Source organism: Mustela erminea, chromosome 12, assembly GCF_009829155.1.
Source record: "Mustela erminea isolate mMusErm1 chromosome 12, mMusErm1.Pri, whole genome shotgun sequence".
NCBI lineage: Eukaryota > Metazoa > Chordata > Mammalia > Carnivora > Mustelidae > Mustela > Mustela erminea.
This window is the reverse complement of record NC_045625.1, coordinates 33,739,188-33,755,194: the sequence shown is the minus strand read 5'-3', so window position 1 is coordinate 33,755,194 and position 16,007 is coordinate 33,739,188. Positions and strand designations below refer to the sequence as shown.

General features: G+C 38.8%; 1 protein-coding gene across 1 annotated transcript in view; it reads left to right on the top strand.

The window, feature by feature from the left end:
• Positions 1–15,781, top strand: part of DCAF10 (DDB1 and CUL4 associated factor 10) — a 47,290-nt gene extending 31,509 nt beyond the window's left edge. Inside the window, exons 4-7 of the mRNA XM_032306638.1 lie at positions 4,165–4,367; positions 7,511–7,624; positions 10,549–10,694; positions 11,662–15,781. Coding sequence (XP_032162529.1) covers positions 4,165–4,367; positions 7,511–7,624; positions 10,549–10,694; positions 11,662–12,030 — 832 coding nt within the window. The 3' untranslated portion in view covers positions 12,031–15,781. The remainder of the gene's footprint in view (positions 1–4,164; positions 4,368–7,510; positions 7,625–10,548; positions 10,695–11,661) is intronic.
• Positions 15,782–16,007: the final 226 nt, after the last annotated feature.

Genomic DNA, 16,007 nt, shown 5'->3' with positions numbered 1-16,007 from the left:
AAGTATGATCTTATAGAAAATCTTAAGGATTCCACAAAAATACTAGAACTAATAAGTTCATCAAGGTCACAAGATATACAAGATTAATATATACAAATCAATTGTATTTCTACTTACAAGCAATGAACAATCTAAAAATGAAGAAAATTCCATTCATAATAGCATCTAAAGAAATGACACTTAGGAATGTATTTAACAGAAGAAGTATAAGATTTGTAGACTGAAAACTATAAAAACATTTCTGAAAGAAATGTAAGAAGATGTAAATGAATGGAGAGGCATTCCATCTTCATGGATTGGAAGACTTCAGCATCATTAAGATGGGTGACCAGGCTGGTTCAGGAGAGCATGTGACTCTTGATCTTGGGGTTATGAGTTCAAGCCCCACATTGGGTGTAGAGCTTACTTAAAAAATAAATAAAATAAGATTACAGAGGACAAACAAATTTTTTTTAAAGATGGCAACTTTCTACAAATTCATCTATAGGTTTGGTGCAATCCCTATCAAGATTCCAGCTGCCTTTTTTGGACCAATTGGCAAGCCGATTCTAAAATTTATATGGAAATACAAAGGCCCCAGAATAGCCAAAACAATCTTTGAAGAACAAAGTTGAAATCTTAGAACTTACTGCAAAGCCATAGTAAGACAGGCATGGGATAGGCATATAAATCAAAGGAACAGAATTTTTAGAGTCCAGAAATAAACTATTGCATGTATGATCAGTTGATTTTCAACAGAGGTGCCAAGGTAATTCAGTGGTTCAGAAAAGGATAGTCTTTTCAATAAATGATACCTGAGCAACTGGGTATCCACATGCAAAAAGATTAATTTAGACCCTTATATTAAAAAAAAAAAGGAACTCAAAATGGATTTAAACCTGAAGGTAAGAGACAAAATTATGTAATTCATAGAAGAAAACGTGGGATTTAATCTTCATGCAAACCAATTACAAGTGATTCCAAAAAATAGATAAAATGGACTTCATTAAAATTAAAAACTTTTGTGTATCAGATGATACCATTACGAAAGTGAAAAGAAAAACTACAGCATGGGAGAAAATATTTGTAGATTATACCTGATAAAGGATTTGTGCCCAAAATATATAAAGATTATTTATTTATTTATTTGACAGAGAGAGATCACAAAGTAGGCAGAGAGGCAGGCAGAGAGAGAGAGAGAGAGTGGAGGAAGCAGGCCCCCTGCTGAGAAGAGAGCCCGATACGGGACTCGATCCCAGGACCCCGAGATCATGACCTGAGCCGAAGGCAGCGGCTTAACCCACTGAGCCACCCAGGCGCCCCATTGTGCCCAAAATATATAAAGAATTCTTGCAACTCACTTCATATATACACAAATAACCCAATTTAAAAATGGGCAAAATATCTGCATAGACATTTCACCAAGGAAGGTAATACAAATGATTAATAGACATGTGAAAAGATGTTCAACATCATGAGTCATAAGGAAAAGGCAAGCCAAAACCAAAATGAGGAAAATTTTCATATCCTCTAAGAAGGCTTTAATTTAAAAAAGACAAATATTGGCAAGAATGTGGAGAAACTGCATCCTCATACATTGCTGGTAGGGATGTAAAATGAAGCCACTTTTTGGTAGTTTTTAAAATGTTAAGCATAGAGTTACCATCTGACCAGCCATTCTACTCCTAGGTATCTACCCAAGAGAAATGAACACCTGTCACCACACAAAGATTTGTACATGGATGCTTATAACAGTATTCATAATATCACCAAAAGGAACCAGTACAAATACCTATTCATTGGTAAATGAATAAACAAAATGTGGTATATCTATACAGAATTGTATTTGCTAATGAAAAGGAACAGAGTACTAATACGTGTCTACAGTACGGATGAAGCTCAAAAAACAGTATGCTAAGTGAAAAAAGCCAAACCAAAAGACCACTTGCTGTATAATTCTTAAATGTCCACAATAAGCAGATCTATAGAAACAGAAATAGATTAGTGGCTGCCTGTGAGTGGGAGTAGAAACAGAGAGAGACAGCTAGTGGGCAGGAGGGTCTTTTTAGGATGATGAAAATGTTCTAAAATTGAGTTGATGATTTCACAACTCCTTAAATTTATGAAAATCACTTGTTAACTTAAAATGAGTGAATTTATGATATGTAAATTATATCTCAGTAAAGCTATTAGACTTCATTAAAAATGGAAACTCATCAAAAGTGTACACTAAAACAGGATATTTTTAAATAGTGAAACTTTTAGAAGTTTGCTTTATAGGAGTACCTGGCTGGCTCAGTCAGTAGAGCACGTGACTCTTGATCTCAAGGTTGTGAGTTCAAGCCCCACATTGAGTAAAGAGCTTACTCTAAAAAAAAAAATTTTTTTTTCTATAAAATCAGGAAGGGAGGGGCGCGTGGGTGGCTCAGTGGGTTAAGCCGCTGCCTTCGGCTCAGGTCATGATCTCAGGGTCCTGGGATCGAGTCCCGCATTGGGCTCTCTGCTCAGCAGGGAGCCTGCTTCCCTCTCTTTCTGCCTGCCTCTCCGACTACTTGTGATTTCTCTCTGTCAAATAAATAAATAAAATCTTTAAAAAGAAAAAAAAAATCAGGAAGGGAAGGGGTGCCTGGGTGGCTCACTGGGTTAAAGCCTCTGTTTTCAGCTCAGGTCATGGTCCCAGGGTCCTGGCATTGAGCCCCGCTTCGGGCTCTCTGCTCTCTGCCTTTCTGCCTACTTCTCTCTCTCTGTGTTAAATAAATAAATAAAATCTTAAAAAATCAGGAAGGGAGAGAACATGGCTGCTGTTACTACTACTGTATACCACTGTTTTGGGGTGGCAGAAGATAGGGTCCTAGTTGGTGCAGGAAAATGAGTATATAAGGATTGTAAGGGAAAAAATGAAAAAAATCGCATTCACAGATGATATGATTGTCTTTTTTTTTTTTTTTTTTAAAGATTTTATTTATTTATTTGACAGAGAGAGATCACAAGTAGATGGAGAGGCAGGCAGAGAGAGAGAGGGAAGCAGGCTCCCTGCTGAGCAGAGAGCCCGATGCGGGACTCGATCCGAGGAGATCATGACCTGAGCCGAAGGCAGCGGCTTAACCCACTGAGCCACCCAGGCGCCCCGATATGATTGTCTTTATGAAGGGTTGGCAAATTTTCTGTAAAGGACTGTGTAATAAGTATTTTCAGCTTTGTATAGTCTCTGAGCAGCCATCAACAATACATAAATGGATATTGCTATGTCCCAACCAACTTTCTATATATAAACAGGCCAGACTTGGCCCATAGACCAGTGTTTTGACTGGTCTATGTGAAAAATCTTAGAAATTCTGCTGACAAATTATCAGAATTAATAAGAGTTAACCAAGATTGCTAGACATAAGATCAAAATGTAAAAATCAGTAGTGTTCCTATTTATCACAACAAACAATTTTAAAAATTTAAAGTATGTAGTTTTTAGTGATTAAAAAAAATTTTTTAAAAACCCAGGGTGGGTCAAGTAGCAGATTGGACACAACTTTAAAAAACAGCTTGGAAGCTAGATATTAAAATTATCCAGAATGTAACAAAAATGAGGAGATAAAATATAAGACAAGGAGAATCAAATGTGAATGGTTCAAACATCTATTTGGAGCTCCAAAAGAATAGAGAAAATAAGTGACAGGCAATATTGGAGTAATGATGGAGAATTTCCCAGAATATATGAATAATATGAATCTTGTGATTTAGAAAGTCAAAGACAAAGAGACCAAAGGGATAAAAAAGATAAATTGTCCAAAGTAACAATTGCCTAATAGTAGACTTAAAAATAGCAACAGTAGAAGCCAGGACTCAGTGGAATATTATCCACAGTATTCAGAAAGACACAACTATTAACCTGAAGTTTACATGCTCAGCTTAATCTTTAATCAGAGTGGAATATTTTCAGAACAGTATAAAGTGACAGTTTACCTCAACAAAATCTTACTCTAAAATGTATATTTCAGAAAGAAAGAATAAAATGGAAAATTGGAGATGAAAGAAGGAATGGTGAGCCAAAAAAAAAAAAAAAAAAGTTTTGTCATGTGTATAAGGCTAAGCATACACTGTAAATTCTAGTTTCAAGATTGAAAGTATGACTGCTAACCAAATCCTTATGTTTATGATAATTCTAGGTTTTGTTTTGATTTCTTCTGTTAGGTGTACAGAAGATGGGTGTCCACATAAGAAATTCTTTCACACACGTTTTCTCATGCGAATGAGATTAACTCCAGATTGTTCCAAAATGTTGATCTCAACGTCCTCTGGATATCTCTTGATTTTGCATGATCTTGACTTAACTAAGTCTTTAGAAGTAGGCAGCTATCCCATTTTGAGAGCAAGAAGAACTACATCAAGTTCAGGTAAGCTTTTCCTTTTTGATTTCAGAAAATTTTCCATAGAGTTTCACACAAAGGGATGGTATATGTTTCCATTTTGAGAATGATACCAGGAAGGAGGGAAGGAAATTTGAAGACATTTTTGGAAAACTCATTGAAAGCTTTTTTTCCCAAGGAAGTATGACCTATATGAATTTCTGACATAGCATTAATTTGTGCTTCTGCATCACCAATGGAATAGGAAGGACTACTGACTATAAAAATATTTTCTTTTATCGCTTTCTGCTATCCAGAAAATCTTTTATTTATTTTTTATAACATATAATCTATTATTTGCCCCAGGGGTACAGGTCTGTGAATCATCAGGCTTACACATTTCATAGCACTCACCATAGCGCATACCCTTCCAAGTGTCCATAACCCAGCCACCCTGTCCCCACCCCTCCATTCCCCAGCAACCCTCAGTTTGTTTCCTGAGATTAAGAGTTTCATGGTTTGTTTCCCTCCCGATTCCATTTTTGGTTTTTTTCCCCCTCCCTAGCCCTCAATATCCCCCGCCCTGCCTCTCAAATTCCTCATATCAGAGAGATCATATGATAATTGTCTTTCTCTGATTGACTTACTTTGCTTAGCATAATACCCTCTAGTTCCATCCGTGTCATTGCAAATGGCAAGATTTCATTTCTTTTGATGACTGCATGGTATTCGTGTGTGTGTGTGTGTGTGTGTGTACACCACATCTTTATCCATTCATCTGTTGATGGACATCTAGGTTCTTTCCATAGTTTGGCTATTGTGGACATTGCTGCTATAAACATTCCAGTGCATGTGCCCCTTCAGATCACTATATTTGTATCTTTAGGGTAAATACCCAGTAGTGCGATTTGCTGGGTGGTAGGGTAGCTCTATTTTCAACTTTCTGAGGAAACTCCATACTGTTTCCCAGAGTGGCTGCACCAGCTTGCATTCCTACCAATAGTGTAGGAGGGTTGCCCATTCTCTGCATCCTCTCCAACATCTGTCATTTCCTGACTTGTTAATTTTGGCCATTCTGACTGGTGTGAGATGGTATCTCACTGTGGTTTTGATTTGTATTTTCCTGAAATACAAATTTCATAGCATTTCATAGCCAAGTGATATTGAGCATTTTTTCATGTATCTCTTGGCCATTTGGGTATCTTCCACAAAATCTTTTTTTTTTTTTTTTTAATTTATTTGACAGAGAGAGAGCACAAGTAGTCAGAGAGGCAGGCAAAGAGAAAGGGGGAAGCAGGCTCCCTGCTGAGCAGAGAGCCCGATGCAGGACTCAATCCCAGGACCCTGAGATCATGACCTGAACCGAACCAGCGGCTCAACCCACTGAGCCACCCAGACACCCATTCCAGAAAATCTTTTATCAGTATTTCTAAATCATCACTATCTCAAAAAGTTAATGGTGGCCCAAGGTAGGATCTATCTTTTTAAGTGCTTCTGAAGCCCAACAGAGCTTTATTACTATTTTTATTTTATTTCATTTCATTTTCATTTCACAACCCTGAGATCAAGACCTGAGCTGAGATCAAGAGCTAGACACTGAACTCACTGAGCCACCCTGGTGCCCCACCTAGCAGAGCTTTTAAGATACATTCAGTATAGAGCTTTACTTTTAAGTCTGTATTACATCCCAGACTTCCAGAAGTCTATACCCAGGTAGCTGGTGCCATCCTCTTTCACAACCCCTAAATATCTTCTTGCTAAAGCTGTATTCTGGTTTGTTTGTTTGTTTTAGGATTTATTTATTTATTTTTGAGCGTGGCGGAGGTTGCAGAGGAAGAGAGAAGCCTGACGCATACTCCCCACCAAGCAGGGAACACACTGGAGGGGGGAACCTCAATCCCAGGACCCCGAGATTATGACCCAAGTTGAAACAAAGAATCAGCTGCTTAACCAACTGAGCCACCTACATGCCCCTAAAACTGTATTCTTTTTCCTGTTGCTGATTCCATTAGAATGCTTCAGTGAAATTGGGGGTCAGAAAAACTTAGGCACTGTAATTTATCTACATTATGTGATAGAGTCTGTATTTCATCACCTTTGGGGAAAAGAGGGCTATTCCAGGAACATACCTATTTATAATTTTATGTTTATGAACAAAAACCCAGAAAAAAAGACTTAAGCATTTGAAATGCAATGTTTATAAATACCTATTTAAAATCAGCTTCAAAAGAGTAAATAAATAAAAATCAGCTTCAGATAGTTGGACTCTTTCTCCTGTATGCATAGGGCCACATCTGAAGACTCCTTTGGGAAAGTACAGGCCCCATTGTAATTGCATTTGTCCAAATTCACTACTAAAAGTAGAAATTTAAGTTTTATCAATTTATTTGCAAAACAAGGGATTTCATGAGTATGTGAGTATAGTCCTTTTACATTCAGAAATTTATTTTTAGGTTAAACATTAATAATCAACTTTAGCTTAGTAAGAGGTAGTAACTTAGAAGGTCTGGTTGGTATTTTTTTATTCAAAAACCAAGAACATTTTCTGTCTTCTAAGAGTAACTCTGATAATAACATCAAAAGGAATTAGATGAAGAAATCCTCATAAAAGTGTGGGGCCACCGAAGAGTGAGATGAAACAGAGATTGCTATTTGGAGTAATACATTAGATCCAACTATCTGATACTCAGTGTTTGTTTTTCAACAGATTTCAGTATGAAGTTTATATTGCATTTCAGAGATAGTATTCACATAATTCCATGAATGATAACAATTGTTTGGCATGCTTAAGAAGGCTCATTTACTGTTCCCAGTAATGAACCTGGTATTTGGACCCTATTCTAAGAGTAAATGGGCTCATGAACAGCTCAGTTTTCATGTTTATTGAATTTTCTTATTCCATCTTACTACAGAAGTGATGGGGAACCCAGAGATGCTCCTGTGTTTATTGGGTTTGTCATTTTTATTTTACTTAAGCAAATCTTGGTATAAGAGATTTTAGAAAGGGCCCAGGCCTTAGATAGAGCTGTCCTACCTACCTTGGTCTTAGTTATAGGCCTGCTTTAAGTGGGCATGTACTTGCCATGTTTCAGATGGATTTTCACAGTAGGCTTCAACTAGATGATTAAAAAGTTAAAAGACGCTATTAAAGTTCTGCTAAGTTTACTGTCAGAACTTTTTGTATTTTCAAGATCTGACTACTTCATCAAGTTCTTCTGGTCCTCGAGTTTCTAATTCACCTTGTCATCATAGTGATTCTAATTCATCTGCTGAGAAACACATGTCACGAGCCTCACAAAGAGAAGGTAGGTTAAAAGTGGAATTTTATAGTCTTGCAACAACAGATTCTACCAAATAGCTTTCTTTGGTTTAGTTTTAATCCAGACAAAAGCCAGTAAAGAAGAGGATATTCTTTGACCGTCAGTCATTTTCAAAAGCTAACCAGTCTCTAGGGTTGGATATCTTGGGCTTACATCATTGTTGGAATTTGAGCTTTGGTTTTATTTACTGTATTTCGTTTGGTCTAGATTAGAGAAAAAGTAGTTTGGAAATGTAGATTCCAATCGAGGTTGTTAGGGAAATTAAATGAGATATGCATGTGAGGGTGCAGTATAAGGTAATGAGTTTGTCAAGTGCTTGTGAAGTCGCCTAGTTCCAGCCTGGTAGGCATTTTGCTCTCCCATTTCTTTATCCAAGCAATGGCTGACAGCCTTAGAGGGATTGTGGGATAAAGTGGGCTATGACCTGATCCTACTGTGCTTTTGCCTGTTTCCCCCCCACTGCTCTGGGAGAACTAGCTATTTACCCTATTCTTTTCCACCCCCTAAATGAGATGCTTTTTACCTATGCAAATTTCGTCTACTTCTCCAAACCAGCTCACATCTAAGCACTTTTTGTTTGTCCTCATCTTTGTGGACTGATGGCCAGATGTGGTTCTTTTTGTAATTTCGGGTAATTTCTCCTACTTAGATCTTTTTGTAATTTCTCCTACTTAGATCTTTAGGGGAGGGACTATCCATTAGACTTCTAATTTGTTTCTCCTACGTGGTATCACCTGGTTAAATGCTTAATAATTGCATACTTGATTATTTTGCAAGACTACTTATGTTTGTAGAGTGGTTTGAGAGCCCTTCCTAAACCTACAGCCTATCTACTTTCCTTTGGGTATTCAGGACTATGACATTTAAGATTAAAAATTCCTCCTACTAAATTTAGAGATTTATGCCCAGATGTGTAACATTTTTTTCTTTGATACTTTGTTCTACTGTACTACTTTGGCTACAGTATATAAGACAAGGCTCTTAATAATCATTGAGAAAAATCTTTATTGAGCTAAACCATCCATGAGGGAAAAAACTACACAAAACTTAAGAGTAGTTAGCTGTTTGTTGCAGTGGTAAACCGAAAAACCAAACTGCACAGCAGTTTCATGATGTAGAGAGTTGGGAATGGGAGAAGAGACAATGTATGGAGAGCCTAGGCAGAGTATAGAGAAGAGGTGGGGCTCAGACATCAGCTCGTTCTGAATGTTGGCACTCCTGGGTCTTCAGGATATCAGAATGTTAGCACCATACTTTGATAGATACAGTAGCTGTATAGAGCTGAGGCTATCCATCCCATTTCAGGATTAGAACTTTTTTTTTTTTTTAAGTGATCTCTACACCCAGTACAGGGCTCAAACTCCAGACCCTGAGATCAAGAGTCAGATGCCCCTAGAACTCTTTTTGACATGAAGTCTGCTGTGGATTGTAGCACAGATAAAGTGCAAAAACTGGTTCAAGTGAAATTAGTGAGTTTGTTGACCAGTCTTCCCTATCCCATCCCCATGTGGTTCCTTCTCTGGAGGAACCTCCAAGGAGCAGAGCTCAAAAGCCACTACTTACTTATTTAGACGGGTTTCTTTTCTGCTTTTGTTCAATTTTCCGAATTCTTGAAATAGTGGTTTTTCTCTAAAATTGTTATTAAGGTTCAGTCACATGTGAAATCATTATTTAGGTATAGTTTGGTTATAACAATGTAATTTAGAGCTTCACAGGTTTCCATCAATGCTGTAGTAATCTAAAGGGAATCTTTTAAAGAAGATAACACATCTATTTGAGAAACAGTTCACAAAGGGTCTGACAGAGGGAGCTCATAATCTTCAAAGCAACTCCTTCCGTGGGTAGAGAAGTTAAAATATTTCTCTAGATATTAAAGTTCTAAACTGCTTTTTTATGATGTCTGTGAAAGTGGTTCTCCACATTCCTGAGGGACAGGATGTAACTCCCAGCAGTAACGGCTAGCTGTAGCAATTACTTCCGTGAGGCCTAGGAAGGAGGACAGGATGGGCCCTAACAGAGTACCAGGCGTGTGTATGATTGGCAGTGTCTCCCAACCCCTCGTTTTGATACACTGATATGTGAACTATCCTGCCTTGCCTCCAAAATTATAGATGCTTATCATTTATAGTACTGTCCTTGGGGGGCCATACGTCCTGCTCCTTGCACACATAATAGCCTTTTATTGATAATAAAGGCGGTCTCCATGGCTTCCAAGTATTTCCTTCTCAGGGATAGAGAGCACCAGGGTCCTCTGAGATGAGAATTCTCTTTTACTTCTTTTCCAGATTCCTTTCATGTCCTAGAATTTGATTTTTAGAGTTTCTGAGATACAAATCCTAATCAAAAGGATCCCTAGTCTACTTTAACGCCTTAGTCTTAGGTTATGGATTCCTGCTGCAGGACTTGGATTCTTTAGTTCTGGTCATAACCTTTCCCCATAACCCCACGCCAAAAACATGTACACTGTATATCAAGGGGCACCATAGGTTTTTTTCTATATATGGTTTTTGGTGTTTAGTTGTTTTTTTGTTTTTGAAGGTGGTTGTTGTTGTTGTTGTTGGCTTTTTTGGAGGGGGGAGATTTATTTTAGAGAGAGCAAGCATGAGTGGGAGGTGCAGAGGAAGAGAGAGAATCTGAATCCATGCTGAGCATGGAGCCCGCTGCAGGGCTTGATCTCACAACCCTGAGATCATGACCTGAGCCAAAACCAAGAGTTGGCTGCTTAACTGATGGTGCCCCCCCAAGCTGTGCCCAGTTTTATTTTTTACATGTGGTAGCATGTAAAAAAAGGAGGGGGGCTGACGAAGGAATGAAGGCTAGAGGTGGGGGTGACTGCCAGAAATCAAAGCTTTGATGAGCTGCCTTAATCCTTTGATAATACAAATCTCACATCCTAATTTTCGTATCAGGAGTTTCACCACGAAATAGTCTTGAAGTCTTAACCCCTGAAGTTCCTGGTGAGAGAGACCGTGGAAACTGCATCACGTCCTTACAGCTGCACCCAAAGGGCTGGGCCACTCTCCTTCGGTGCTCAAGCAACACTGATGATCAGGAGGTAGGAGCGGCGGCATTCCACCTCAGCGGGGCTGACGGAACAGCCGCTGCCGGGCGTGCTCCTGGCCCCTTTATCCCTTGAACCCCTCCTTCCTCTCCCCTCCTCTACAGGTTTAAATACTTTAAACCAGTATCAGCTCAGATTGTGTCCAGCTTCTTCATCCTTGCCCCCTTCATCTGCCACATGCCCTTTACATAGTGAACTTCAGAGGGGAGATGCTGCAGCCAAGCTGGCTGAATGTAAGGTTTTGCTAAGCCAATTGAGTTTTAGAATTTGCTCTTTTTAAAAACCAAGGGAGGGGTGTCTGGGTGTCTGGTCGGTTCAGTGTCTGCCTTCAGCTCAGGTCATGATTCCAGGATCCTGGGGTCGAGTCCCAGTCAGGCTCCCTTCTCAGCAGGGAATCTGCTTTTCCCTCTCGCTCTGCTCCTCCCCACTGCTCATGCTGACTCCCTCAAATAAATAAAACTAATCAGTTAATTAGTAAAACTACCAGCGGAACCTGGGGAAAGACTAAACTGATGACTGGGGAAAGGGCCTTATATCACCTCATGACCCGTCACTCTGGAAAGCAGGAGTCTTTTGAGGATCTCACTGGCTCTAGAAGTCACAGCTGAAAAGAGACAAGGACCAAGTGTGTAGGAGGAGAGCTATTTTAGGCTTAGATGTCTAAACTTCGGAATATTTTAAGTATCAGAATTGTTATTTTCACAAAAGGGAATTATTACCACAGAAGTCACAGCAGCCTGAGGGAATAAAAGCCATTAGTCATAGTATGTCAAAGCACACAGAATAACCTTGGCCTCTGAAGATAAGGTGTGGGGCCTACACATTTTAATAGATGGGAGATGGGTAGCAGTCATCTGATTTCTTGCATCAATTCTGTGGCTTTGACAGTCGGTTGAGCTTTTTACAAAAAGAAATATTTGGGGCTCTGTAATTTTGGTTTCTCTCTCTTCTCTCCCCTTAGTGGACTTGTGTCTATGAATTCCAAGAAGGAGCTCCTGTGCGACCTGTCTCACCCCGCTGTTCTCTACGACTAACTCATTACATTGAAGAAGCCAATGTAGGCAGGGGTTATATCAAAGAACTTTGCTTCAGTCCTGATGGGCGAATGGTCTCTTCCCCACATGGCTACGGGATTCGCTTGTTGGGATTTGACAAACAGTGCAGTGAACTTATAGACTGTTTACCCAAAGAAGCCAGTCCCCTGCGGGTGATCCGTTCTCTGTACTCTCATAATGACGTGGTACTGACGACGAAGTTTTCTCCAACACATTGTCAGATTGCCTCAGGGTGCCTTAGCGGACGGGTTTCTTTGTATCAGCCAAAGTTTTAGGCACAACTTACATCAAATAAGGAACTCTTCTGGTGTTTGACTCACAAATTACTTCAATTTAGGTGAAGTATTTCCTTTTTAGAAGATCTTAAAAGTTTGGGTCAAGATGCCGGTTATTATGGGTCCACGAACACACCTGTGACCTGAGGACTTGGCTGTCCGGTATCGTAGGGGCCTCGCCAAGTTAGACTCTACGCAGCAGCAGCTTTTGCCGCATTCCTCTGCTCCTGTGCCACCTAAACTTCAGTTCTTCTGGTTATTTTGCATGGTAGCTCTTGTCAAATTTCTTCATTTCTTTCCTTGTTTTTTTTAGTTCGGTGTGAATTTCGTGGGTGTCTGGCAGGAGTTATGGCGGGGTTAGGAGAAACCCGTGACACTATATTGAATAAACCCAGAAGTCCCATGTCAGCATACTGGTCATTAAAAAAGAAATTCCATCTTATCAGTATACTTGGCCTTTTAAAGTTGCTGTTATGTTTCTCTATAATGAGCACAGATAATGGCATTATTCTCGTAACTGTTAGTCTTACAACAAAAATGTCTTTTGGGTTTCCTGTTAAAATTATACATATTTTTTCACCGTGAAGGGAATTTTGTTGTAAAGCTCTAGAAAAAATAACTGCCACCTCTCTTTGTAATTTACTTGTATGAATTTAAAAATCTCTAGCATGTGTCCTTACTTGGTATTTTGTTCCTCTGAACAGCATTTAGAAAGGAAAACAGGAGAAGGAGTGGGCTTTGGTCATTTCTGTTGTATACAGGAGGATTCATTGAGTTAGTACACTATCTGGTCAGAGAGAGGAGAACCACGTGGCTTAGAATTTGTTTTCTCTGCCAGACTATTTGACTCACACAGGGTGACTTGTTACGGTATTAGGGTGGAGGGGAGATTGAGAGGAAAGAGGTGGTATTTCCTTCATCTTTACTCCTTGAGCCAGGGGGCACAAGCTTGACCCTTAGCATTAGGGAGGGGTGAGCTGCAGTCCTCTGCAAGCCGTGACCTAACTACAGTAGTCAGTGACTTGGATATCAGGACAAAGAGCTGACGTGAAGACCTCTTACATTCTGTTACGGAACACAGCAAGTGGGGTCAGTCACAGGGCTGACTGGCCTGCTGAAGTAAGCAGCTTTCTTCTAGTCTGCACTTGGACAGATATTATATTTAGAAAGGATCCACCAGAGGCTCGAGTAATTTAAGCCACATGTTAGCTCGTTCCCTCTCAGATCGTATTCTCTTAGGCCAGTGGTTTTCAGATAATAGGGTGCGTTACAGTTATTTAGGAGCTTGTGGAAAACAGAAACCTGGCCCTCACTGTAGGAGGTTCTGATTCAGTCAGGGAGATGACAGGAATCTGTTTTTTTGTTTTTTTGTTTTTAGAAATCTGTTTTTAATAGGAACCTCTAGTAACCTTATTCAGGTGGTTCCTAGATCAGAGTTTGAAAAACACTACCTTAAACATCAGTAAGTACTTCTGTACCTTTCAGGTGGTTAACTCCCAGAAGGTGTTTTAATTATTTAAAAAAATAGTAAGTAAATCCATTTTAGAGGTAGAAAATGTAATCAATCTCATCATCAAATGAATGAGAAAAGTTAAGTGACTTGCCTAAAGTCGTCTTACAAAATTAGTGGCAGAGCCAGAACTTTAATTCAAGTCTCCTAATTCCTTGCTCAGGGCAATTTCTACTGTATTGTGCTGGCTGTTAAAACAATGATTTATGAACACTTTATCTTGTCTTTAAGTTGTATTATTGTGACTACCCTTAAACTGGCTGATAGATTTAAAAACGCACGGGAGTAGATGCTGAGAATTCCGGCCCTAAGAAAAGAATCGCAAATCTTATAGAATTATTAAGCAACCCAAACACATGAATAAAAATGACATTTTTTTTTTTGCAGGACCTACCAGACAGCCATTCACACACGTGTGCAGAGGTTACATACATCTCCCTTGGAACAATCTTGGCTCTAGGACAAATTTTAACAATTACATCATTTTAGCATGGATGTTAAAAAGAATTTGAAATTTTTTAGCCATCAAGAAAATTACTACAAAGTATAATGTAAACATTGGTTTGCCATAAATTTTTTTAAACGTCCACATATGTAAAGGAAGATAAAGTTTTGGAGGCAAAAGTACCCAATCTTAACATTCAAAACAAGCTACTGAGTACAGCACTTCTATTGATGAAACAAAGATTCCGTATATTGCAACCCCTCCGGAGAGAGTTGCATGTCGGATGCTAGACCCACGTGTTGCCCAACTCAGTTTCAGTTCATGATTCTTCAACCATTATAGTGTCTATGGTGTCAGTCTACACACTTTACTACTAACCCTCTCTCACAAATTACCTTGCAAGGTAGGTGACATGAGCACCGAATTACTTTGGAAGAAATGGAGGGTCTGAAAGGTTGAGTCAGAGCTGGCACTGGGCGGCGGGTTCGGAGAGCAACACTAGGATTTAAACCCAGCTGCTTCAGTCCAGAGCCTGGGTGCTTACTACTCTACCACTTTGCCCTTTTGTTTATAAAGATGGGAAAATGGCCTGTGAATTTGTTTAGCATCCTCTGTAAATTCTTTATTACAGAGCTGACTTACCTTCTGCACCATGCAAGATTCATAAGAATGAAAATTTCCATTAGAATTAGTACCATAAACTGCAGGGCATACATACAGTCCACTCCTAACTGAAAGACTTCGAGCAGGATATATAGCTGTAAAGAAAAATGTGGAATAAACTGGCTTGTATAAAAATAGAGCCACATAGATGAGAATTAAAAATTAGCAAACTCGACAAAACCACCTTTGTCCTCTTTTTGAGGTCGGCTGTGATCAAAACATCATGAGGGGGATATTAATCCAGGAATCATAGGGCATCAGGAATGCTAGACTCTTGGAGGAACCTGCATCTTAAAATTTCAAGGTCTTATTTCACTTAAGAGCATAAAAGCTAGTCTGGGGTTTTTTTACTCTAAATTTTATTTAGTCATTTTTATTCATGATAACTGGTGAATATATTATAAATGGTAATGTGGTATAGTTGTTGGTAAATGTAGTATAAATTATACTTGTTTTAAAAACCTTTCTACAGGGGCGCCTGACTGGCTCAGTAGAGCATGCAACTCTTGATCTTGGGGTCATGAGTTTGAGCCCCATCTTGAGGGGCAAACTGTATCTTTAAAAAAAATCTTGAAAATAAGCTTTCTACAGAAATGCTATGTTAACTAAGTTTAGGAACATCAAATATTTAGTAGTTCCTTATCTTTAGTTGTGAAAATGAAGTCGCTAAAGCAGACAAGACTCTTGATCTTTCGAAAATATATCTGATTTTTTTCCTCAGAAGCCCAAAGTACATGTATATTTTGTTATTTCTCCTTGTTACATCCAAGATAAGGCTTTACCAAAAATTTTAGGCAAACAAGCAAGGATAAGGTTCCCAACTCCTATCCAGAACCAAGATCACATTATGTCATAGTTAAAGTTTGGTTTTCCAGGAAGTGCAATACAGGAAGAACACTCTGAGAATCTGTTAGAAGCCTAGTGTTTCCCATATCAGTCCGAATATGGTACTGGCATCCACAAGCATCTGTTAAATCTTCTGTTTAGCAGGAAAAATAGCCTGATAACACTGATGACAATCATCCCCATTTAAAGTGACCAGCAGCCATGGACAGCTGTGAAAATTCACTCAGTAATAGCCAGTGCTGGTCATGAAAGAAAGCATATATATGAAATTTTGGATAACTAATGTATATATCATAAGTGCCAAAATTTAAAACTTGTAAATTATTTTTGATGCAAGTCTTTCAGCTATGTTAGTATACCTCCCTGCCTTCTTAAACAGCATGCTCAGTATAATTCACTTTTTCATAACGAAAAGTAAAAGTTATATTCATGTGTTATTATAAATACCCAATGAGTTCTGATGTATATAAAATACTTCATAAAATGTAAAGGGCTATAGCAAATATGAGTTAA